The 26,715-nt window shown below is 36.1% G+C and overlaps 1 protein-coding gene across 1 annotated transcript; it reads right to left on the bottom strand.

Moving 5' to 3' along the window:
* Positions 1-17,771: 17,771 nt before the first annotated feature.
* Positions 17,772-22,871, bottom strand: LOC111878324 (hsp70 nucleotide exchange factor FES1). The gene is made up of 8 exons (XM_023874835.2): positions 22,463-22,871; positions 21,196-21,287; positions 19,482-19,632; positions 19,061-19,188; positions 18,813-18,974; positions 18,568-18,753; positions 18,258-18,464; positions 17,772-18,176 (listed from the first exon to the last, which is right to left on the bottom strand). Exons 1-8 carry the CDS (start codon positions 22,686-22,688, stop codon positions 18,156-18,158), a joined length of 1,173 nt encoding a protein of 390 aa, XP_023730603.1. The 5' UTR covers positions 22,689-22,871; the 3' UTR covers positions 17,772-18,155.
* Between the last annotated feature and the right edge of the window lie 3,844 nt (positions 22,872-26,715).

Here is a 26,715-nt window from a genome sequence, read left to right as displayed (position 1 = left end):
AGGAAAAATGAAACAACTCTAATAAAACGAACATATCTAGTTGACATCTCTCTTACAATTCCCATTCCCATGAAAAGCTCACATGGACCCAAGAAACTTTGGGTTCCTAAATCTGCTTAATTTTTGCAGGTTATAAGTGACGAGCAGTTTGACGAAGAATGGTACATCGATAGTGGCTGCTCGCGTCACATGACAGGGAGGAAAGAGGAGCTCAGGGAATACAGATCTCTTGCAAATGGTGGCAACGTCAAGTTTGGAAATAACTCTTTCGGCACCATAAATGGATATGGAATGATAACAAATGGAGACTTCACTATAAGGAAGGTGGCTTATGTGGAAGGACTCCAACACAACCTCATCAGTGTATCTCAGCTTGTTGGAGGTACAGGTCTCAAAGTCTCATTCGATGATGAAGGTTCTGAAATCATAGAGAAAAAGTCAAAGAAAGTGATTCTCAAGTCAGAGCGAAAGGGTGAGATGTTTCCTCTAAACATGGAACCCATCAAAGGAAACCCAGCCATATGCCTGTTATCAAAAGCTCAATCCGACGAAAGCTGGTTGTGGCACCGAAGACTCTCTCATCTCAATTTCAAAGATATCAACCGACTTGTCACTGGAGGTCATGTTAGGGGTCTTCCATTGCTCAAGTTCGACAGAGAGCATTTGTGTGCTGCATGCAAAATGGGAAAGCAGAGTCGTCAAAGTCACCCATCTGTAATCAACACAAAAGTTGTTGAACCACTCGAATTGCTTCATATCGATTTGTGTGGTCCTTCATCTATCGAAAGCATCGGTGGTAGCAAGTATATTCTTGTTATCGTTGATGACTTTTCACGATTTACATGGGTGTTCTTTCTAAAGCTCAAATCTGAAGCGACTCAAAAGCTGAAAGTGTTTATCAAGCAAATTGAAGTCCAGCTCAAGAAGGTCGTTCGCAACATCAGAAGCGATAATGGTCTTGAATTAAAAAACAAGGAGTTTGAAGTGGTTCTTGCAGAAAAGGGAATTAGTCACAATTTCTCAGCTCCCTACACACCACAACAGAACGGAATAGTCGAAAGGCGAAACCGGTCTTTGTGTGAAGCTGCCCGAACTATGCTAAGTTTCGCTTCCTTACCTCTTTATTTTTGGGCTGACGCTATTTCTGCTGCTTGCTTTACTCAGAACAGGTCCTGTCTCAATAATCGATTCACGCTCACACCATATGAGATAATAAACAACAGAAAGCCCAATGTGAAATTTTTCCATGTGTTTGGCTCAAGGTGTTTCATCTTAAACTCAAAAGAACACCGCAACAAGTTTGATGTCAAAGCCGACGAGGGAATCTTTATGGGTTACTCACTCACATCCAAGGCGTACAGGGTCCTAAACAAACGTTCAAGAAGGATTGAAGAGACATACTATGTGACCTTTGACGATAGCTATGTCAAGAAGCTACAGGCCATAAAAGACACTGTCGGGGAAATCTTTCCTCAAACTGGCTAAGTCACAGTCTCGATCGCCAATTTATACGAGAAATTTATGGAACTCTTTGACGAACCGGAAAAAGCTTCTCTCTCAGAAGCAGGTGCAGCTGACAACAAAGTTGATCATATGAAGCAGATTGTCGAAGATGCTGCAAGAAAAATGCATGAAGGAGAATCGCCCACTGATGAATCTCCATCCAACAATGCTTCAGTCGAGGGGGAGCCAAGTTCTCATGTCGAGGGGGAGCCAAGCTCACAAGTCCAGGGGGAGCCAAGCTCTACAACTTCAACCGAAGGTCCTTCACCAACCGAAGGTGCCTCTCCAACCGAGGATGTCCCTCCAAACGAAGGTGCTTCAACGCTTGAAAGCCCAGCATCACAAGAAACCCCTGAACCTCATGTTTCTCAAGACTCATCAATTGAGGGGGAGCATGCCGATATGACGCTCGATTACGATAGCCAATCTGAGCCAGAAGAAATGATCAATGCTGAACTAGACCTAACCTTCGATCCGAATTACCCTCCTCTTACCAAATGGACCAGAGATCATCCTATCTCTCAAATAGTTGGTGATGTATCTGAAAAGGTTCTGACCCGATCTCAACTGAAGGCAAAACAGACATCCTTATTTTCAAAGGTTGAGTTTTGTATGTTTAACTCATTCGTATCAAAAGTTGAACCGAAGATAGTGAACACTGCCCTCGATCACTCTGATTGGGTTCAAGCAATGCAAGACGAACTGAACGAATTTGAAAGGAATAAAGTCTGGCGCCTCATTCCGACTCCTCCAGATGCTTCGGTTGTTGGTCTCAAATGGGTTTTTAGGAACAAAATGGACAAGGAAGGTAATGTAATAAGGAACAAGGCTCGTCTGGTTGTAAAGGGATACTGTCAGGAGGAAGGGATAGACTATGAAGAGACTTTCGCTCCAGTAGCTAGGCTAGAATCTGTTAGAATATTCCTGGCCTATGCTGCTCACAAAAACTTTGAGGTTTTCCAAATGGACGTCAAGTGTGCATTTCTCAATGGAGAACTCGAAGAAACTGTGTATGTGGAGCAACCTCCTGGGTTCGTGAACGAAATGTATCCAAATCATTGCTATATTCTGGATAAAGCTGTGTACGGCCTCAAACAAGCTCCGAGAGCCTGGTATGAAACCCTTACCAAATTTTTAAAGATGTCTAAATTTAAACAAGGTTCGGTTGACCCAACCTTCTTTCGCAAAAAGGAAGGTAACCACCTTATGATAGTTCAAATTTATGTCGATGACATCATCTTTGGCTCCACGAATCCCAGCTTAACAGCTGAATTCAGAAAGTTGATGGAGACTAAGTTTGAAATGAGCTCAATGGGTCCTATTAATTTTTTCCTTGGTTTAAACATAAGACAGGGACCCGAAGGCATCTTTATCAATCAGGAAGCTTACATCAAGACTCTCCTAGCGAAGTTTGGCATGATGGGAGACTCAAAAGTCAAAGTCCCAATGGCATTCGGCACCAAGCTCACCCCATCTCTAGATAAACCGGCTGTCGACATCACGCTCTATCGTCAAATGATTGGCTCACTGATGTATCTAACTGCTAGCAGGCCTGATATCATGTTTTCTGTGTGTTATTGTGCTCGATTTCAGGCTAACCCACGCGAACCTCACATGCTGGCAGTGAAGAACATCCTACGCTATCTCAAGCGAACCACCTCCTTAGGTCTATGGTATCCATCCAACTCAGGCTTCTTCGTTCAAGCCTATTCTGATGCTGACCTTGGAGGATGTGGACTCGACAGAAAAAGCACAACTGGTGGCTGTCAATTCCTTGACGGGAAGTTGGTCAGCTGGCAATCCAAGAAACAAACGTGTGTGTCGCTGTCTACTGCCGAAGCGGAATACATTGCCGCTGCATCCTGCACATCACAAGTGATTTGGATCCAAAGTCAACTTCGAGACTATGGACTCAATATGAAGAAGATCCCACTATATTGTGACTCTGAAAGTGCAATTAGGATTTGTCATAACCCAGTGCAACACTCTAAAACCAAACACATAGCACTGAGGTATCACTTCATCAAAGATCATGTGGAAGATGGAAATGTCGAAGTTCACTTCGTAAGAACCACTGATCAATTGGCTGACGTCTTTACCAAAGCTCTTCCAGAAGCATCATTCAATAAAATATTGCAAGGGCTAGGTATGATGGAATCAGAGTCAGTACCTCACACTACCTCTCAACCTCAATCATAAGAAGCGAAACCAACCGAACGTTCGGGTTCGGTTCAACCATCTGACTCGCTCATTATTTCAAAGGTAGTTTTTCTGTGTCGTATATTACTTGTACAATTTTGTTTCTTTTTTTGTTAAAAGTATTTATCACTTGTATATCTAAACTCCTTCGTTTCTCAAAATTTTCCAAAACCGAAACCTACCGAAGGTTCGGGTTCGGTTTTTCAAAATTTTGTGGAACCGAAACCAACCGAAGGTTCGGGTTCGGTTTTTCAAAATTTTTCTAAACCGAAACCAACCGATGGTTCGGGTTCGGTTTTTCAAAATTTTCTAGAACCGAAACCAACCGAACGCTCGGGTTCGGTTTTTCAACTTTTTCCCAACCGAAACCAACCGAACGTTCGGGTTCGGTTTTTCATTTTTTTTCCAAAGTTTTTTTATTTTAAGTCTTATTTTTTTCTCTTCTATTTTTTATTTTTTTATCTTTTTTTATAAATTTCAAAAACTCCAAAAATATTTTATTTAATTTTTGTGTGCTCATTCGTTTATGGGGATATATTTGATGACTTACTTAAGTGTCCCTAGAAGCATGCTGCTGTATGTGTCCCAAGTCTCATAAGATTTTGAATAAGAGCCTTCATGACCTGGTATACACAAACCTTGTCTTCCCAATAAGGCTAACACATTTATTCTAATCGTGAGCTACCTCACTCTCTTCTCACATGAGTTAAGAGTTTCCTGCTTTGTCCTTATTTTCGCAGCAGAGGTACTATGTTTTCTTACACCATCCCCATTACACTTCTCCATTACATTCGTTTCATCACTGTAACCCTTGAGACTCTCAGAAACTACCACTGAGGTTTATGGTTATACAACATCTGTGTTTATGATCTTAGTTTCGTGCCACTACGAGCTGAGTGAAACCCAAAATTCAACACCAACGAATTGACGGTGACCAATTAATTTGATCAAGTTTTCACCAATGAATTGACGAATGTACCTTCATGAAATCTCAATTTTTCTTTTGCGTGATTCCTATGAAATTGTTACACACCATAACATTTCTTCCCAAGGGATCCAGTTTTATTTTTTATCTGAGATTTTATATTTATCCAAGCCAATACAAAATAAAATCCTACCTACTTGTTCAACAGACTACACCGGTCTCACAAGTACTTTGTTCACTTTCTTTCTTATATCAAGAATTGAATTGATGAATCAAAGCGAAACCACCCTTAATTAGCCTAATTAAAAGAAGCCTTTCAACATTTATTAATAAATGTTTGATCGTAATTCAACGGGATTCCACACTAACACTTTGAGGTCTCTCTTGACCTTGAAGGAAGAGATTCGTGCCCGGGATCATCAGTTTCGTGTCATTATTGACATCACAGAATATCCTTAAAAGAGTTGCTTTATTTCTTTTTCTTTTACACTCTTTGCACGAAAATCCTAGATTTTCCAAAATTCCGTTACTAACTATTTTACAGGCTGGATTATTACTGGATGGTTAATAATGAAGTTGTGGTCAAAAACTATCCACGTGGGTCATTTATTCTACAATGCCGTTTAAAAGGGATAAGACGAAAGGTTGCTGACTCGGCGGGAGTTACAAGGATAAAAATTCAAACGACGGTAAAAAGGAGGGCGCGTGAATTTGAAACGGCCGCGCTTTTTCTGACACTTAAGGACGCGTGTGCGATATCGAAGCGTCATCTCTCTGGTAGTTAATGGCGCGTGCAGATTTGAAGCGATTTTCTTCTGAAACGGTGCTTGTTGGGTAGCGTGATCCTAGGATTCTGACATTCTCTCTCCTACGTGATCATCGCATAGAAGATATGAAACGATCTTTCTCTCTCCAATCCCTCACTATAAAAGGCCGTCCACACCACCTTTTACCTCTTTACTGCCTCCATAATTCCCAAAGCAAAAATACTCCCAAACACTCTCCCGTTCATCTTCTTCTCCAAACCTGCAACAATGGCTGAATCTTCTTCTGTTCATGCAACTTCTCAGATTCTTCCCATCCGACCCCAACAATGCCTCGTCATTGATCTTAACCCACTGGCGTATGATTCCTACATGTCGCCGGTCATAGAATGCCTCAAGTACTCCCAGCTTGCACCTGCACTGTCCAGAATTGAAACTGTGCCTATGGTGGCTTTATCACAGGTCTATGCGACGGCTTACTACGACAAGGCAGTCGACCGGGTATTCTTTGAAGTGGCAGAACACAAAACTTCGATTTCTCGCCCCCGTTTCTGCACTATGCTAGGGTTTGCTGCTGACCCATCGCGAGTTAACCCGGAGACGATTCCAGTTGGGATGTTGTACAGCATGTTTTACAACATGGGCTACACAGAGGTTCTCACCTCCGTCGCCAAATTTAAGAAATCTTGTCTGCCGCCCCAGTGGAATGGTTTATTTACAGTTCTTTTCAAGGGACTGTCAGAGAGGAGCTCAGGATCTGACTGTGCAAGTCGTCTTTTCCTTTCGATAATGTATGGGGTGTACAACGGGATAAACCTGGACTATGGTTTTGTCCTATGGCAACAACTGATTCAGAGCCTCTCTTCCTCATCCCGGCACTCTGAGGTGTCGTTGGCCCGGTTCTGGATCTTGATAACAAGATGGGCCATGGACAAGTTCAACGTTCCTACTGCTGTCGATGCATCGATGTCTTCTGTGGGTACATTCCATACCAAGAAGATCATCGTCTCAGATGCATCAAAATTCTCTTTCATCGGCTCCATCCCAGAGACGATGTATGGCAGCGTGCCATCTGACAGCCGGTTGATTCAGACGATCAAGGAATTTAGGCCAACTGGTCCGAGGGAACTGACACCGGACATGCTACGATCGATTCATGATGCCGACAAACTGGTGGCCAGGGGCAAAAAGGGTGAAAAAGGGAAGCAAGTGTCCAAATCTCCAAAGGGACCTTCTCCCAAAAAGCGAAAACAACCGAAGGCTGCTTCATCCCCACAGCCGAAGAGAAGGAAGACCCAACAGAAGCGAAAGCTAGTTATTCCCTCCTCTTCAAGCGAATCCGAAGGTGGAAGTTCGGACTCTGAAGGATCACAAGGAGACGAATCTCCTCAACGAGGCAACACACCACCTCGGTCCCCAACCCCAGAGATGGAACTTCATCAATCTCCTGTTCCTTCACCTCCACCAACTATTCCTATTTCCATTCCCACCATAAACCCCACTATTCCCCCAACCTCTTTCCCTATACCTCCACCAATATTCACCACATCAACCGAAACACCACCAGTTACCAAAACCCCTCCAGTAACCGAACCACCACAAACCGAAACCCAAACTCAACCACCACCCGAAACTACCCCACCCCATACTCAACCTCCAAATACACCAATCACAACACCCCCAGCTTCACCACCACCTCCATCTCCAGAAGACGCCTCCGATGGCGACGATCAATACCTTGGTGGTGATCACATGAACTTCGATTCGGTCTACTATAGTCCGTTTCAGGTTCAGAGTGATGAGGAGGATGATGCTCCAGTGACAAAGAAGCATCTCCGAGAGCTTCACGAGAAGGTTGATCAACTTCTCGCCTCCTCTTTCAACCAGCAGTCATCTTTGTCTGAAGCTGCCCTTCAGAAGATCGTTGACGCCTTCTCCAGGGCTCAACATGATTCGGTGGCCTCAGCAACTGCTGCTATCGATGCCTCCACCCGAGCCTGTGAGGCTGCGACCGAAAAAGTCGATAAACTATTCAACGACGCTTCCGTCCTGCTGAAATCCATGCAGGAAAGCGCCGACGCCACTAAGACAACTCTGGAACCAGTTATTCAACAATTGGCCAAGTTTGTCTCGACGGAGCTGTCTTCGTTCGCTACTCTCAGACAACATATTAGCGACGACAACTCGGCACTTCGTGCCTCCATCGATGCTCGCCTGGCAAAGCTACAAGAGGATCTTGCAGCTGAGAATTCTCTGATGGACATCTTGGCGAGCAAGACTACCGCCCTTAAGGTCAAGAGCACGCAGCTTTCCAACTCCCACCAACAATTGGAAGCTCTTCGATCCGAAAGGGAGGTAATAAAGACGTGTGTTTCGGATGTCCACGCAGCGTTATCTAACATCCTGGAAGCACACGACCCCATCCTAAACCATTCGGTGAGGCGCACCCTCGCTGAAAAACTCTCTCCGGCCATGGACCTTTTAAGCAAGATTGAAGGCCTACCGAGTTTCGTGTCCATTCCGAAACAAGGGGGAGATGCCGGATCGAAACCACCTCCTTCCTCCAAAGCTACTCACACAACCGAACCACCCCCAACTGGTCATGCCTCGGGTTCGGGTGTGAAGAACAAGGGCAAAAACATAGCTGAGGGAGGAGATGAAGATGAAGATGAAGATGAAGATGAAGACAAGGAGACCATTGCTGACATGTTAAAAAGAAAGAACAGTCGCAATGCTGAAGACGATGCCAGTCGTGTGGCGCGTGAGGCTGAAGAAGCCGAACGAAAGCAAAAAGAAGCCCACGATCTCCTTGAGAGCCGAAAGTTGCTCTTCCCTGCCTGGACCAGGGATCGTATGATAAAAGAGGCCATAGAGACTCCAAGCATATTATGGCTCGAGCCGGTTATATCATTCGACTGCACCAACACTATCGATTCGCAGTTTGATATGCCGCTGACTCGAAAGGCGTTCATCTTCCACGCCTTCTCTAACATTTTTGAAGTCCCGCATCCGAACGATGAGCTTGACAGGGAGCTCATTGACTTCTCCCTGGAGGCCGCTCGCCCTCAATATCTTACCTGGAGCGCCCAGAAGATTGTCAATGTTCGGGTACTGAAGCCTTATGCCGTGGGGAGATTCACAAACGTCAAGTTCAAGCTCATTCGAGGATCTGCAAGAACTGCTCACATTATCTCCCTGGCGGATCTGCCGAATCTGAATCCTCATGACTGGATTGTCTTGTACAATATCCTGCTGACAGATGAATCTGAATATGGTCCCATCATAGACCATGTCAAAAGGATGTTGGCTTGCTACATCATAGAGGTTGCCCTAATGGATCAGGAGGTTGCCACAGTGTTTAAGAAGAAACCGAAGATAGCACCTGTGGGATCGGCCAGTGATCTAAATCAAATGCAAATGGGTAAGATTGATCCGAGGCGAAACTCAGTGATGTTTACTAGAGCCGAAGGACAGAAATGCCTCTTCGCTTTAGCTGACAAGCACCTTTACACCACAGCTTGCTTGGAGCACGTCTTATTCATTATCAAGCGGTGTAAAGAGAATTCGGCTGATGACATCAAGTACTTCAATGATATGATCAATTGGTACATCCGGTTTAGACAGACCATCCTCTCCATAACCAAGTGTCTGTTTAACACCGTGAAGAAGAAGGTACCAGCTTCAGCTGCCGGCCCAAGTAGAAAGTGAAGGTCTCGCTCCAAATTGACGCAAAGGGGGAGATTGTTGGGCTGAAGATTGTTTTGATGTTGCGTCTTTTGTGCTCGTTAGTTTAGCCATGTTCACTCCGGTTTGGGCCTGTCCAACCGAGAGCCTTTTATGTATTGTATATAATTTAATGCTTGCATGCATATTAGGTTAACGATTTAGAGAATAACGATAGAGAGCTTAACGATAGTAATTTTCAAGGTTTCTTTAATCGTTCCTGTAACCTACCAATCCTCTACAGTTGATGTTCTTAATCGAGCTCTTCTGAGGATTTTGTTTTAATCATTCGACTCGTTTGATTCTATCTTGTCTTGTTCTTATTATTGCGTTCTTATTGTTTTATATTCATATACTTGTTCAAGATCTAATCGATCTTCATAGATTAAAAGTTATTTTAATCCTATCAGTTAATGATAGTCACACTTGGGAAAATTACACTCTTACAAGAAACAAACATACATAACATTTGATGCCTTGGTATAAGGCTACGTTTAATAGAAAATATAGGATTTTCTAGGAGATACAAACATTTACTACAAACATTTACAAACTTATACATCAAACACTTACAAACGTTTTCATACAAACAATGACACTAAAATGCTTATGAACTCACCAGCTTTTAAGTTGATCAAATCTTTCAAAATAACTTGTATTCTCAGGTCATCAGTAGACAGGTACCGATTCTAGGTTTTGAGAAGATGGAGCTCGTTCTAGACTCATCTTTTATTTTGATTTACATTTTTGGTGTCTTATTAACTTCACTGAACACACTTGTATTAAATTATATTATTAATGCAATGGATGATGTTGTTGCTTGTTTACTACTATGCTTTGCTGTGATACTGTACATGACGTGCTCCGCCCCAGAACGTTTCCGACGTTCCGGTTTTGGGGTGTGACATATTGGTATCAAAGCATCGTTTATATTGAATCGAATATATCAACCCATAAAAGATATACAAACTATAAACCCAACAGGATTAAAATACTCTCATCAAGAGTTTATACTTTTAAATACTAAAATATTTAACCAAGTATACATACATGCATTCATACTAAAAATCAGTGTCACTCGGACAGAACAAAAGTATTACGATTGTTGAACATCACAAGTAGACTCGGGGATGTATGATCAGTTTTGGGAGTGACATAGCCTGATCAACTATGTTGGTCTGATAAGTGATTAGCATATGCCCGAGAATGGTTGTGATGTGGCAACAAGTCTAAAAACTTACCAATACTACTACAATGAAAACATTAGAACATAAACCTAAAATACTATAGGAGTATTTTGTGTTACAATGATCCTTATTTGAGAACAAAAAAAAAGGGTCTTTATTAGTAGGTCAATAGTTGCTAAGTGGATACGCTAAGGTTATATGTAAGTAGGATGCCATAGACTTAGAATCTGTAATCTTTGCTTTACTCCCTGTTCCTTGTTTGGTTGTGGGTTTGGATTTAGGGTCACTTATTCGAAGGTCTATCCTGTTTTGATACATATAACTGGTATGCACTATACAAGTATTGAAGTAATTGATAAAGATCATCTTATAATTATCTAATTAGTACGTCTATTAATTATTTCTTTATCCCTTTTCTCGCGTAAATAACATGGCTGGATTCCATCCCCACGGCGACCCATACTTCCCAAACGAAGGCAATGTATGGTGGCTTGAAGAAGAGCCAGAAGATGATCACCCAATCCCATTGGATGATCACCACGCTAAAGGATTTTCTGATGGTTCCAACTCCGAGCCAAAAGTCAACAACCTACCACAAGAGGCTCCAATCCCAAATCTTAACCCCCGACCAGCATTTCAAGGTCCCACACCCTTGTGGGCGACAAACTTGAACCTTGGGAGTGATGAGAAGGGTCAGCCCTTACCCTTCAATGGAGATCGAAGCTTTTACATTTTAAGCAAGGGAGTCCTGCGCATCATGGTCCGTAGGATAGCTCAGAATGTCGAGCAAGGTCAGGCAGCCATCGACTGAGTCATGGAAATTGATGCCAATTCGAGCGCTAACACAGTCCGCATTCGCCATCTCGAAGCGGCTATGGAAAGGACTAGGAGAACTAATGAGGCTCTGCAGCAACAGCTAGTTGCATCCCAAGCTGAAGTCAGGGAACTTCAAGCTCGGCAGGAAATGTCTGAAAGGCGCATGAGAGACATGGAGCGTCGTCTGTCAGAGTTAGGGACTCATTCTAGTGGTTCTCGTTGTAGATAGAGCCTACTCAACTCTCTCTTTTGGATATAACTTATTTTATGTAAAAAAATCTAGTTTAAATTCCTATCTTTGTAAGGACTTTGGATCTGTTAAGTCTTGATTAGGTCGTACTTCTGTCAAAATTTTCCCATCTTGGTTTGATGTAAGACCTACTTTTAGGTCATTTTTCCCAAACTAGTTACATCTGTAAAACCAGTATTATTGACAGATATCTAATCTAATGGAAATTATTATCCAAATGTTATCATCTTTCTAGTACTAGATCTACATTCAATCATACTATTCAATTATGTTGTTGGGCTATGGAGAGTTAGTCCATGAGTCACTCTCATCATTTCTCTCTATTAAATCCTTACCAGTATCTTCATCTTTGTAAACTTTTAGTTAAAAGATGCCTCTGCGCCGATCAAAGAGACGCGATCCTCGGGTAACTCCAATACCACCACCTCCTTCACAAATCGATACGGCAGCTCTAAATGATGCAGTAGTTGCGGCTGTGGCAACAGCCATGGCTCAATAGCATTCTACTAGTGCTAGCAGAGGTGGAACACCTGTTCATTCTACTCAAGGTGAAATCTTCGTGCGCTCGAGAGAGTGCTCCTACAAGGACTTCACCAATTGCAAGCCAAAGTCCTTTAAATGGATTGGCGGAGTCATTGCCCTCTCGCAATGGTTCGAAAAGACGGAGTCGATCTTCAAGATCTGCTCCTGCCCAGCAGGGAGCAAGTTGTAGTAATTAATTGGCCAATGGCATCATTTACAAAACATATGTGATTTTTGAAAATTGGCATAATATTTTATTTATTAATTAGAAGCAAGACTATATGTGTGGAGTGATTTACATGTAAATCACAAGTGAATCACATATGAATTATGTGTGATTCACATATGAATCACATGTAATTCACATGTAAATCAAAAGTGAATCACGTATGAATTGTATGTAATTCAATTACAAATCACATGTAATTCATATATGAATCACATGTAATTCACATATAAATTCCATGTGATTCACATGTAAATCACAAGTGAATCACATACGAATCACATGTGATTCACATGTAAATCATAAATGAATCGCATATGAATTATGTGTATATGCACACATTCATTTTGTGTGAATGTTCTTCGTTATTTATTTTTAAAATTACTTGTGAATTTCAAATTTGAATCTTAAAATATACAATCACATGCGAATATCACATTATATAATCACATGTGAATCTCATATGACATAATCACATGTGAATCTTACAGGATATATACATATGTATTTTTGTGAGTGTTCTTGCATTAATCATTTATTTTTGTAATTTTCTTGTAGATTTGGAAGAATTTGTGGAGAATATTGAAGATTTGAAAATTGATAAATTGAAGAAAATATAGAAATCTTGACACGAAGACATGAAAACATTTTGAAATTTTGTAGCATTTTTTAGTTTTTATATTTAATTTTTTGTCGAATAAAGTAATTGTATTATTATGTTTATAGATTAGTAAATAAAAATGAGTTTTTTTATTATTTACTTATGAATATTATCATATAAGAAATATATACACATATATGCACTTGAAAAAAATATGAATGTATACACCTAAAATATTGATTTTTTTATTGAAAAATTATAGATTTTTTTTAAACATCCTAGTTTTTTTATAATTACTGTTTTTAAATATTTACATTTATTTTTTTTTAAATGCAGTTTTTTTTAAATGCAGTATTTTTTTTTTAAATTGTAGTTTTTTTTAAATGCAGCTTTCTTTAAAAAAAACTTTTAGTTTTTTTTGAAAAAATTGTAGTTTTTTTATTTGAAAATGCATTTTTTTTTTTTTAAAATGCAGTTTTCTTTAAAAAAAAATTGCAGTCTTTTTATAAAAAATGCAGTTATTTTATTAAAAAACTGCAGTTTTTTTAAAAAAAATGTAGTTTTTTTAAAAAAACTTAATTTTTTTTTTCAAAAGTTCAAGTTTTCTATTAAAAAAATCTACACTTTTTTTAAAAAAAATCAAAAAAATACTATTTTTAAAAAAATCCAAAATTTTGATTTATTATGTAAATTTTTAGACATTTATATTAATATATTCAATAACACAAAAAATTAAACATTAAATGAGATTGGTAAGATGACAATCATGTCCTTAGTGAATTAATTTTGATCCAATGTTCCACTTTTAGTTCTCGGGTTCTCGGGTTCTCGGGAAACTATGAGTTCTTAACCGATCTCACCCATATATATATATATATATATATATATATATATATATATATATATATATATATATATATATATATATATATATATATATATATATATATACACACCAGATTATACCAAAAAATTCATCTCTTTACCAAAAAATCCATTTCTTTTTTTGTTTAAAAAAAATTTTAGGCCATATTTTTTATCGAAAAAAGAAACCGAATATATCGTTGTTCTTGATTTTTCGTCATCTTTCCATAGAGATCCATGTTGATATATAAAAAACAAACTTTTTTTTCGAAAAAAAAACTCACTTCATTTTATTAGTTTTTTAAATAGACAAAATTGCAAAAATGGTCCTCGTGATATGCATTTTTTTGGGGGTTTCAGTCCAATCCGACTTTTTTGGATTCATGATCCTTTTGGCCTAGTTTGTATGTAGAATTAGTCTCCTGACTTAACTTTCGTTAAGTTGTTGTTGTTAACCCCCTCATATGCCTCCCATATAAGGGTATATTTGTCTTTTCACTTCCAAGGGACCATTTTTTGCACCTGAAAAAAATATATCCCCCTTTTTTAAAAAAATAATATCTATTTATTTATTTTAATAATTAAAAAAACAAAAGAGGTCTCTCTCTCTCTCTCTCTCTCTCTCTCTCTCTCTCTCTCTCTCTTCTTCTTCTTCTTCTTCTTCCCAAACACCATTGTTGAAGAAGCATCACCCAAAATCCCCTGTCGAGCATCAAACAAACAAACACGCCCTTGGATGGTTGTTTTCAGCAAGATCAAGAGGAGCTACAACCCTCTTGACGATTGCAATCGATGTTCAACACCTCTGCAACCCTCCTACAGTCGAAAAGGCACAGCCCCAAACACCCCACCTCAATCGTTGTTTCTGCAGCTGCTCTGATTCCCTTCCGAATTGTTGTTATCGATGACAAGAAAGAAACCAAAATGAGGCTCGCCGGGGGAGCAGCCTCACCACCTCCTTCGGTTGTTCATCGCATCTTCCTCCCTTCGCACCTTTCCTCACTGAAGTTGTTATCGCATCTTACCTATTTCCCTCGGATCTTCCTTCCTTCCTTCTCCATCGCAGATCAATGCTTAAGCAGCCCTTGCTGCTTCCGATCGTATTCTTCCTTCATCGGTCCGATTGAGCACCTTTGACACTCCTTTTAATCGGCGACTGCAGCTACCTCCCTCTTATGTGTGTTTTCATGCCAGATCGGGAAAAGGAACAGTGAAGGAGGGCTCGCCCGAGATCGATGCCACCCCTCCTCACGATCATCCGCCTTGCTCTTTTCTTTCCTTACTCGATCTGAAACCCACATTTATTACAAATCCAAAAACCAGGGTTGGAGATAGTGGTTGAAAGGTGGTGTATGGTGGTGGTTTGTGTGATATGCTTGAAAGATGAATGTGTTGAAGATGATAAAAATGGACTTGAAAGTTTGTGGCAGGGAAATGGTGTATAATGTGTGTGTTTCTTCAGGTTTACCACAAAACGGAGAGAGAGAGAGACCTTTTTTATTTTTTAATTATTAAAATAAACAAATAGATATTAATTTTTTTTAAAGGGGGGTATATTCTTTTTCAGGTGTAAAAATGGTCCTTTAGAAGTGAAAAGACAAATATACCCTCATGTGGGAGGCACATGAGGGGGTAACAGCAACAACTTAATGGAAATTAAGTCGGTGGACTAATTCTACGTACAAACTATGCCAAAAGGACCATGAATCCAAAAAAATCGAGGTTTTGACTAAAACCCCCCAAAAAATGCATACCATAGGGACCATTTTTGCAACTTTGTCTTTTAAATATTTAAGTTTATTTTTATCAAAAAAAAAACTAATTATACCATAAATATTAATTTTTTTTACTCTATTAATAAACATCAACACCGACTAAAAAAAACTCGATCAGCGTATATTCACACTGTGAATCTAAACTCGATCAATTTTTAACATTTACAATGCGAAAAAAACTCGATCAGTTCGGATTCACATTATGAATCTGACTTACAATTATGCACACTGTGAATCTGAGAAGGTTCATAATGTGAATCTGAACAGGTTCACAATGTGAATCTGAACTGAAATACCGATTTTTTTTAACAGCAGTATGAATCTATGTTTAAAGAGTACCAAAAATTATGAATTTTAATATATTTATTAATTTTTTCTATAAAAAATAGAAGTACTTTTCAACAAACAAATAAAATAACGTGGATTTTTTGAAAAGAAAAAACATTTTTTATACATCAATATGGATCTCTATGGAAAGAAGACGGAAAATTACCAACAATTGTATATTTGTTTTTTTTTTTTTTTTTTGATAAAAAAACTGGCCTAAAAATATTTAAACCAAAAAAAAATAAAGTGATTTTGTTATAATCTGACGCATGTGCATCCATTGTAAAAGTTTGCAACCCTTCTTTTTGCCGTTGATCGCTTTAAATTTCAATGTTTTGGATTGGTTCATTGGTTTTTTTTTATTAATAATGGTTCTCTATTTACCATATATATATATATATATATATATATATATATATATATATATATATATATATATATATATATATATATATATATATATATATATATATATATATATATATATATATAGGTTCAGGTTCATTTGAGACCATTCTAATTTTGTGAGATCGTGAGACCAAATCTAAAAATAATTTTAAAATCCAAAATAAATGGAAAAATCCAAAAATTCTTTTTTTAAATGTTATTTTCGGAACTTGAATTAACTAAAAAAATATAAAAAAAATATAAAAAAAATAAAAATAAAATAAAATAAAAATCCGTTTTTTTTTAAAATACGTGAAATATTCTAAATAGAATATTTCACTGACATATTCTGAAAAATAATTTTAGAATGCAAAATAAATGGAAAAATCTAAAAATTCTTTTTTTAAATATTATTTTCGGAACTTGAATTAACTAAAAAAAATTTAAAAAAATTAAAAAAAATAAAAAAAAATTCTATTTTTTTTGAAAAATACGTGAAATATTCTAAATAGAATATTACACTGTACATATTCTAAAAATAATTTTAAAATGCAAAATAAATGGAAAAATCAAAAAATTCTTTTTTTAAATATTATTTTCGGAACATGAATTAACTAAAAAAAATAAAAATAAAATAAAAAAAAATAAACAAATGCGTCTCACGGTTTCACAAAATATAAGTGGTCTCAAATGAACCTAACCCTATATATATATATATATATATATATATATATATATATATATATATATATATATATATATATATATATATATATATATATATATATATATATATATATATATATATATATATATATATATATATATGTTTTTGCAATTTACTAATTTAAATAGTAAGCACCTTTGTGCAAATACTATTTTGAACTTCGTGTATCCCCGTATCAAAACTCACAACTCCATCTGTGTACACAACCGCTTTTTAATCTTTTGCCATTGATTGTATTAATCCAAGGGCCAAGTTCAAGTTCGCTAGTTCTCTCCAAAATTTGGATTCAATGATCGTCAATAGCTGTGAGCATCAAAAATGGATACTCACTCCTGGAACTAGAACCACCGGAACCTATAATTCCAGCCTTCTTAAAATTTTGGAACGGGTACCCAATGGAGGATTGTAACCGGTTTCGATCACTTAAATCTAATTAAAATTAACATATACAATGAAACTGAATAAATATTTTAACTCGTTTATCATTTATTAATATTGTATTCTAAATTCACAGGTCTACATTATTTAATTTAAAACTTTAACATGTAAAATTACTACCCAACTTACTTGAGAAGTACTTAACAAACAAATAACTTGACCATTATATGATAATATACTCTTGTTATGAAATCAATAATGAGAAGTACAGCGAGAGATTTCACAAAAAAGCAGTGAGAATTGCTTGAACGTTTTGAATATAACAGGACTTAAATGGTGAATAGTATCAAGTTGTATCTGTTTAAATTTTCCAGTCGAGCGCTAAAAACCAGCATGAATTCCTATGGAAAATGATTAGATTTTAAGGTTTGCAATTTTCTTGGGGCCCATAATTAGTAATAGTTACTTTTTATGAATTATAATGGTTAATTTATTCCGTTCTTATTTTGCATGATCAATTAATTTACTTTTTAGTAACAAAAGTTGAAAAAAAAACAAAAAAACAAAAAAACAAACAAACAAATTAGATACCAATACTGGGTAGAAGGAACCACCAATTCCAGGACCGGTTCCAAATCTAAAGAAACGATGCAAACAGTTCAATGGCCGGTTCCAACATTAAAGGAACCACCGGTTCCGGTTCCAGTTCCAGTTCCGTTCCCAGCAATTTGGCCATGTATCCACCTATGTTCATCCCTAAACTTCAACTACTATTCAATTCTGGTCCAAAACGGAAATTAAATATACCAATATCACCTAACTTTTTTATCATCTATGAACCAGCTTTTAAGTTCATCTTTTCCTTTATGGACAAACTATGTCGTATCAAACTTAACCAAGCTGACCAGTTTTGGAAGCAATTCTGTTCACCAAGCTATGCATTGTGTCTTGAAGACCATCCCAGTATATGTCCAGCATACATCATGTTGGGACCTGTGAGATCTGCAGCAGTAGTTTGTTTTTTTTTTTAATTAAATAGCCACTGGCAAACACCACCAACAGTGATATATAAAATCCATGTACCTTCTTAAGCTTTTCAAGATAGATAAAATCCACTTCTTTACAAAGGTCTTCAACATCAGTCGCATACTCCCTTTGATTTCCCTCCAAAATGGACTCCTGCAACTGCTGTCTCATCTTCTCCAATGCTCCATGCAATCCACAAAACCCATCAACAACAAGAAATTCAGTTGACTTGAGCATCAAAAGGTTCTTGACAGCAAGAAGTACCTGAAAGATAAGATCCCAAATAATACAGAAAACAATTTACGGTTTTGACTGTTGCAATAATTTTTAAAATTATTAAACAACATAAAACTATAAACATATTAACCTTCTCGTGGAGATCAAGGTCACCTGATGCTGTCAAATCAATCAGCTGCCTCACCAGTGCACAATTGCTGAAAAAAGGAACCTCCAGTTTGCTACTATATTCTAACTGATATTCAGCCAGATCAGCTACAAGTGACACTGATCTCCTGCGTAGTCTAACATCAGCAGTGGCGTTGCTCAAAATGCCCTAGAAAACAAGTTTTAAATTAGAAAAGACTTTGATTTGTCAACTTCCACATGCATTACCTGTAGCATTTGGTCTCCGCCTTGGGAATAGAACATTTTGAGGCCATTTAGGTTGTTTCTAATAATCGCTGAAACAGCATACAACGCTTTTATGGCTTCTTCCTCTAACACACTAGATTTCACAATTGTCATTAGCTGTGGCAATGCTCCAAGTTCAAGGACCTAAATTTCACACATATACAGTGATTTACAATCCATGTTGAACTTCTCTGACTCTGAAGCTAACAAACAAATGGATTTTAACTTACCTGCTTCTGAACTACAGGATTGTTTTGACTGGCTTTACCAACAATCCATGCACAGGCCACCCTTATTCCAGGATCTGAGTTACTAAGTTCCCGAATAACTGAAGCAAGACCTCCGAGTTTGTGCAGATCTGAATGTAAATAAAAGCTCACAAATTATAAAATGGTTTGCACTTGCAAACTTTTTGGTATTCAGCATCATGATTAGCAAGAAAACTTTAATATGAAGTTGACAGCTTAAAATGAGGTATCAGATGCAATGGATAACCACACATATCTCAGTGAGTTGAAAAACAATTTCTTAGTTACAGTAAGATTGGCAAGTTGAAAACCTTTGCCCAGTTACAATATGATTTCATTTATGTATCTAGAATCATAAACTCAATAAATTCTAAAGTAAACCCTAGATTAAGAATGCACATACCGTTAGCATTATCAATTGCCTCAACGAGTATCAAAAGTTCCTCTAATGCACGGAGATGGTCTTCCAAACTCAGAGATGAATTATTTAAGTCATCAATAGCAATTCGCATTAGTTTTGCATCCGATGGCATTTCTAACTTCTCCACCAGTTCCTAAATGTAGAAAACATAGAATATACGGAATAAAACAAGTCATCATGAAAACTTTATAAGCATGTTTTATAAAAACATCACACAGAGCAAAGTAAAGACACTGATTGAAGATTTGACTTGTACTAGTAGTCTAGAGAACAATTTTAACCATATAAAATGTTTAGTAACCATGTTTGAAATTGAAACACAAAGAAAATCACAAGTAAGGAGACTAATAGATAATGTTACACTCACATATCCTAAGAACATGCTAGACTCACAAACTAAGGTTAATTAAATCTACCCTAATAAATAAAAATTCTTTTGATACATGTCATGTTTTCAGACAATTTGACACTTGTCATTTTTTTATAATTTTGAGATATTTATTTTCCACTTATCATTTATTTCATTTTTCATTGTTCAATATATCATTAATGTAGTTTCACAAACTAAATATACCATAATTATTATATTAAAATTAAATTTCAATTTCAAATAAAACTTACAATTTAGTCTTTGTATTTAACATTTTGTTATAATATACAGGTCTGACAACTAAACACGTAATTTTAATTTATTTATTTTCACATGTTTTTTATTATTTTCTCATAGTTTTCATTTATTTCAAATTTCAAATTCAAATAAACTTCCTGTTTAATCCTTTCTATTTAATATTTTGTTTTGATCAACCCGTATAATATACAGATCTCATAGCTAGTGACATATTATGTTCGGTATATGCTCTATTGCAACAAGTGTTCAACAGATACATGTTATTACCATATCATGAATATTGTAATCATATTAGTAGAACATAGCAACTATATTAATACCATCATTTGTTACCTCTATAAGAGATTAGTAGAGAATAGATGGTATTTTTAATTTTATTAATGACCTAGGATTAGGGTATGCGACATTGAAGAGAACCTGGTTCTTGCAAGTAGGTATTTTGGAGAGATGGTGGCCTCTCGATGGCATGCTGATTTTGTACTTTGTCTGTATTTTCGTTAAATTCAATAGTATACTAATTTGATAGAAACCAATTATGGTAATAACATAGTTGCTACTTAGCCCTAAGGGTTATTAATACCATTTGCAATATAACTTATTAATTATGGAAAAACTAAACTTAACATGCCTACCTAATTCACATGAAATAGTGACTCGTGAGTATAACATACGATGAATTCTTGCGTCAACATAGCTTAGACCTATCTTGGCATAGCCCCAAACAGTACTTTGATAAAAGGGTTTAAGTTTAACATAACCAAAAACACCCTTAGATTTGTGCTCAAAGAAGCATAGGTGCTCAAGAACCTAACATTAGAAGACAAATGAGACACAGTGTAACCCTATGCCATACACAAATGTCATATACAATATACAAATAGGATGCATACTATCCGCTACTCACTGTCATGTACACAAGTATACGGATGCATCAAAAGTGTTAAAGCACAACATAGACCACCAGGACCCTAGTACAAGGCATAATTGATTCACAACACTTTCGGTTTCTTTAATTATTTCATTCTAATCAGTAAGTTAGCACGTCATATATGGCTCAGACTTTCTAACCTTGATTTCCATTTGACGTTTTTGTAGCTCATCCGCAGATAACTGCTGAACATCATGAGCTTTTATTTCTAACTTTGCAGGATCTGAGTGACCTGCAGAAATGAGCAAGATATGCCAACTTCAGTTAGAAAAATATAACATTTAAAGCAATATAAACTTTTGTTCACTATATAGGATAAACTAAAAATAACCATTCGCAGTATCAATGTCTACCACACCAAAAAATTGCACAACTCCAATCATAAAAAGTAAAATGAGTGCATCATAAGCATTTTAGTCGGACAATACTAGCAAGGTTGCTTTTGGTTTACCTTTCATATTTTCCAAAAGCATTCCAAGATGAGTTGTGCCGCTGATATTGATACCCCCCTCCCCCCGGCCCCGACATTTTTGGTCTACAACAAAAGGAATAGGAAGCCCAAGACTTGAATCTATGGCAAGCCCAACTCATCTTACACTGCTTTTGGCAAAATTGCTTTATTAGGGTTATTTTAGTGTTTTGGTTTGAATATTATGTTATGGTCTAAGCACTTATGTCGATGGGACAAAGTTAGTAGGGACAGCACCAGGATCTATTTGCTGGCATTTCCTTTTGTCCTATTCTTTAGTAGTAGTATATATAGTTTAAATAAGAGAGTTAGAGGGTGTCTAGATATTTGGTAAAAGTTCTTTGTGAACCTGGAGAGAATCAACCTTTTGAATCTTGGGAAAGCTTTGATTAACATATAGTTATCTTGAATCTATGGTTATTATCCATCTTTCTGAAGAGATTTTTATCTTGTGAAACTTTAGTTCATTCAGAGGGCTTATCAGAATGTAATATCATCAAGTGATATTAGCTAGTGACTTAATCAGAAAATATCAACAAATGGGGTTCGAAGGTGGAAGGTAGAAGAATTCAAATCCATGGAACATATTGTGGTTGGCTCCTTTTCTATGTGCCACCAACTAATGGCATTGAATGGGATCTAAGTGTTGGCTAGGTAGGCACCTGTAGTACTAACTACAAACAGAGGATACAAAATTAACCCCGTAACCAAAATCTCGTTGCCTTTGTAGAATCTACAAAGTCTATTATTGGTGCTGTGATACTTTTATATCATATACAAGCAAATCAATCCAACACAACTGACTTTTAGTGTTTTGTTTTCATTTTTCTTTTTTTCCTTTTTGAACTTAAGTTTGGGAGGAGAGCACAATTAGAGAAGCGACATACAAGAAAAGGTTTAAAAAAATCGACTTATGAGGCAGTACGGTCGTAGCATACCTATTGCCCACTGTAACATCCCATCGAGCGAAGGAAACCCACCGTCGAGTTCATCATGGTCATTCAACGATTCGTCTGTTTCAGCGTTCCGCGCCAGATGCCCGTTACCATTAGCAGTTGACCAAAATAGGCCTCCGGAAGCTGACTGATTAACCGGTTCAGCCATCGAGATCCCTACAGCCATCACCACTACCACCAACGTAAAGGTCAACAGAATCCGTCCCATTCTATGTACGAACACGAACCGACGGAACAAGTTTGTTTAGTGCTATCTCGGTGATCTGCTTGTTTGGTGCTTGAGTAATTAATCGAAGAAATGGCTCTGTACCCGGTACCTTTGTTATTCTATCTCGGCGGTACAAGTTTGTTTGGAGCCTTGGAGCCGCTGGTACCTTGTCAAACTAGGTTTTCTCCTAATGAAATTATTACTTTACCTTTTTCATTATTTCTTTCGGGATAATTTTGAGTTTATATTAATATTTATATGTATTCTAATAAATAAAGATTTTTTTATTATTTATTATATTTTTATTTAATTTGTTAAATGCTATTTTGTAGTTATTTTAAATTAATTTTTTTCCACGTGTCATTTTATAAAATTTTCTATTTTTTATAATATTTTAATATAATAATTATAATAAATATAATAATAAATGGATACATTAATTAACTTACTTTTTAATTTCAAAATTCTCAAAATTAAATTTATTAGTTTATTTTGTTTATTTATTTAAATTTAAAAGATAAAAAACATTTTCATTATAATAATTCATTATTTTTCTTGTTTTCTTATAAATTCAAAGTTCTCAAATATTTAAACATTTATATTTATTTTTTTAAATTAACTCATGTAATACATGGGTCTCACAATGACTATTATTAAATTAGAACTTATATTAATCTCAATTTTTCAAACCTGACATACTCGACCAATCTACTCGAGTTTAGAAGGCTTCAACTGAAAAATATGGTTGCATGGAGGCGTCGGTGAACAAGGTGGAAGTGAATTCATTTATATCGTGTTCCCGGGTTCCATTTAAAAGAAAGAAAAAGAAAAGAATAAAAAATATGGAGAGAAAATAAAGAAAGGGAAAGGAAAGCAAAGTATATTTTCCCGAATTTGAGGGAAAATAAATGAAAATTAAAAGTAGACAATTATACAGTTGTCATCTTTTTATCATAACTTTGAATATATACAACACGATTCTCTTGAAAACAAAATTATGCCTAAACATTTTTTTTTGCCAACTGTTGCCTCCTTCTCGACTTCTTTACTTATTTTTTTCACATGATTACTTATACAAAAATCATTAATGCATAAGTCATTATTAATCAGAATTCAAGTATGTTCTTCGTTTGTATTATTTTTTCAAACAAAACCAATATAAAGTGAGAAAAAGTGAAAAAAAAAATGCATAACCTGATACATAACAAAAGTATATATATAGAGCCAGTGTTACAGAAATCGGCCTTGGCGGCCGATTAATCGGCGATAAATCGTTTGGCAGCCTTGAATCGATTACGATTATGGTGCTTGGAGGAAATTGTTCAAAATCGGTCAAACTCGGTCTTGGCGGTCCTCGGCGGTCATAGGAGGGAAATATTTAAAAAATTCAAAATTTTTAATTTTCAAATTTTAAACTAAAATTTTAAATTTTCAAATTTGTAAGTTTTCAAATTTTAAATAATATGCTAAAATTTCAAAATTTTATATTTTCAAATACTTAATCTTTTAGGAAATATTAATTTTTAAATGATTTTATTAATAATTTAGGGTCTCCGATTAATCTACGCCAAGTCCGATTAATCGTTTATCGTCAGTCGACCGTCGAGCTACCGTCGAGCGATTTTTACAACCTTATATAGAACACAACAAGAAGATGACCAATTAAAGACAAATCAATAAGAAACCAATTTAAAGTCAATGTAATAATAATCAAACAAATTCCAATATATCAACTCAAATCAAAAACCAAAAAGTATGAAGTAAAACTAATAAAAAATCAAAAAACTAACCTCCTAAGTAAGTTATTTACTTGTACCCATCTATTTTTTCTCAGCAAACCTTTTCATATTTTAAATGAAACTTTAAATAATGTCCCCACATCAAATTAATTTCACGATAAAAATATGAGAGCTTATGCTAATTTATCGGGTTCCAAATCCATCGGTTGTAATTCTTTATAAATTCCATCACCAGTATACACTCGATGTTAAAAGTTTTCAAAGATTTTGTTACCTACCCTCATAACAGAAGCCACGTCTTTAACTACACTCATACTAACCTTTTCAAACGATTCAGATTCAGCTTCAGGTTCATCTTCATCTTCAATTTCTTGATTCCTTTTTTAACTTTTGCACTTCTCAGAACTTGAATTTTGCACTGGTGAAAAGCATTATCATTATCACCATCATCATCATAATTTTTCGGTTGTTTCTCATGTGTTATGTCATTTCTTGCTAGTAACCCATCTACTTCTTCAATTGCTTCTACTTTGATATCCCCAATCCTATTCGATCGAGCATTCTTCTATTTTGGGTTTCAACATGCACCCCTAAAGCTCTATCTCTCACAAACAAAGCTATCATTTCATTGTAGTTTGGAATTTTTATGGACTTCAATGAAATTGCCTCAGGCTTTGACTGTAACACACAATCCCAAATATAATTATTGTTTAGAAAATAACATAAATGTATACAGAACTACGTAAAATATGATACGAAAACTTACATTAATTAGGTTGTTGGCCCACACTTCCTCGTTCGCTTCAATTAGTTGTGTTTCAAAATTCCAACCGAACACACTCAATGATGTTCCGTGGAACATGTCATACCATTTTGAAAAACCCGATTTTAAAGTTTTCAAACGATTCTTTAAATGATTTTTTGTTAAGATCTTCCCAATATTTTGATTAGGCTCCTCTACTATGTTGGTGTATGCTTATGGGATAAAATTCCCCCTAATCTTATTTCGCTTCTCTTGTTGTGTCAACATAGCTTGAATAAAACAATAATCTATCCAGTCTATCCATTTTATTTGTTGTTTCTTACTAAACATGTTCTTCATTGATCATTATGACTTGCATATTATCATAAATAAACGAACCATACATTGATAACATGAAAAAATATACTTAGAAAGTGTACAGGTTATGAGTAAATAACATGCTCAAAAAATAAATAAACACAAATAAAGGCAAACACTAACGATTCATACAAAATACAGGTCAAACACAAATGATCCATATAAAATCAAATTGAAATGCTATAATGAAAAACTAGTAGCTACATTGATATATCTATCTCATGGTTTGGATTTGGTAAGTAATCAGCCCACATTTGATTTGCAATTAAGTTCCTCATCCGCTCTGCCGCAACATTACCCTTACATGTCTCTCTTAAAGTATGTTGCACTTCCTCTCTTAGTTCATTTAACATCTCCTATAAGACCTCATCTTCAAGATTTTTGTTTCAATCTTCTTCCAACAAAAAGTTATGTAAAATATAACATGCCAAGAAAATGTCTGAATGTGTTTCAGAAGAATAAAAAGTTCATGTGTACTTCTAACAATAGGAAATCTTCTCTTTAGAGCACCAAATGCCCGTTCTATAGCGTTACGTAATGAAGCATGGCGGAGATTAAACAACTCTTTTGCATTTTCAGGGGCTCATGCAGAATACTCTTTCAAATGATACTTGACACTTCGATATGGTGCCATTAGTGTATTTGTATGAGGCAAACCAGAGTTTACCAAACAATATCGACCTACATATAAGTTGTAATTAGTTTTTTTATTAAAAATGAGATTGCACACAAGAATAATTTTGGTATTAAAAAATTAACCTTTGGAATTACTATTTTATCTTCTCTATTTAGTGCATTCTTTAGTCTCCTTGAGTCTGATGTTGTACCCTACTAGCCACTTAAAATGTATGTAAAATTTAAATCAAATTTAAGCAACTAAGTCACTTATCGTAGGGTATCCCTTGCGACCATGATATCTAAGGAATCTTTGTTAGATACTTTGACATGAACATGTGTCCCATCAATTGCCCCTATATAATTCTTAAAGTAAGGATAAAATCGCCTTTTCTCTTGAATTTCTTTTTGTGCAACATCACCTTTTGTTTTTGCATATAACGACTTTCTAGTGATATAATTGTTCAGAGAAATCAATGGAAGCGCCTACTTGTATGGATTATAGAGCGACAATATAGCCAAGAGACAAATCGATATCTAAAATCATTGCCCA

Source organism: Lactuca sativa, chromosome 4 (genome assembly GCF_002870075.4).
Source record: "Lactuca sativa cultivar Salinas chromosome 4, Lsat_Salinas_v11, whole genome shotgun sequence".
In the NCBI taxonomy this organism is placed as follows: Eukaryota; Viridiplantae; Streptophyta; class Magnoliopsida; order Asterales; family Asteraceae; genus Lactuca; species Lactuca sativa.
This window is presented reverse-complemented; position numbering and strand designations above follow the sequence as displayed.

Bases quoted from the DNA above. Each gene is read 5' to 3' on its own strand.
- LOC111878324 (XM_023874835.2), bottom strand. From the start codon at position 22,688: ATGGGACGGATTCTGTTGACCTTTACGTTGGTGGTAGTGGTGATGGCT. The intron at 21,288-22,462 runs GTATGCTACGAC...TCATTTCTGCAG, and splicing joins GATGTTACAGTGGGCAATAG to GTCACTCAGATCCTGCAAAG. The intron at 18,177-18,257 runs GTACATGGATTT...CTACTGCTGCAG, and splicing joins ATCTTGAAAAGCTTAAGAAG to ATCTCACAGGTCCCAACATG.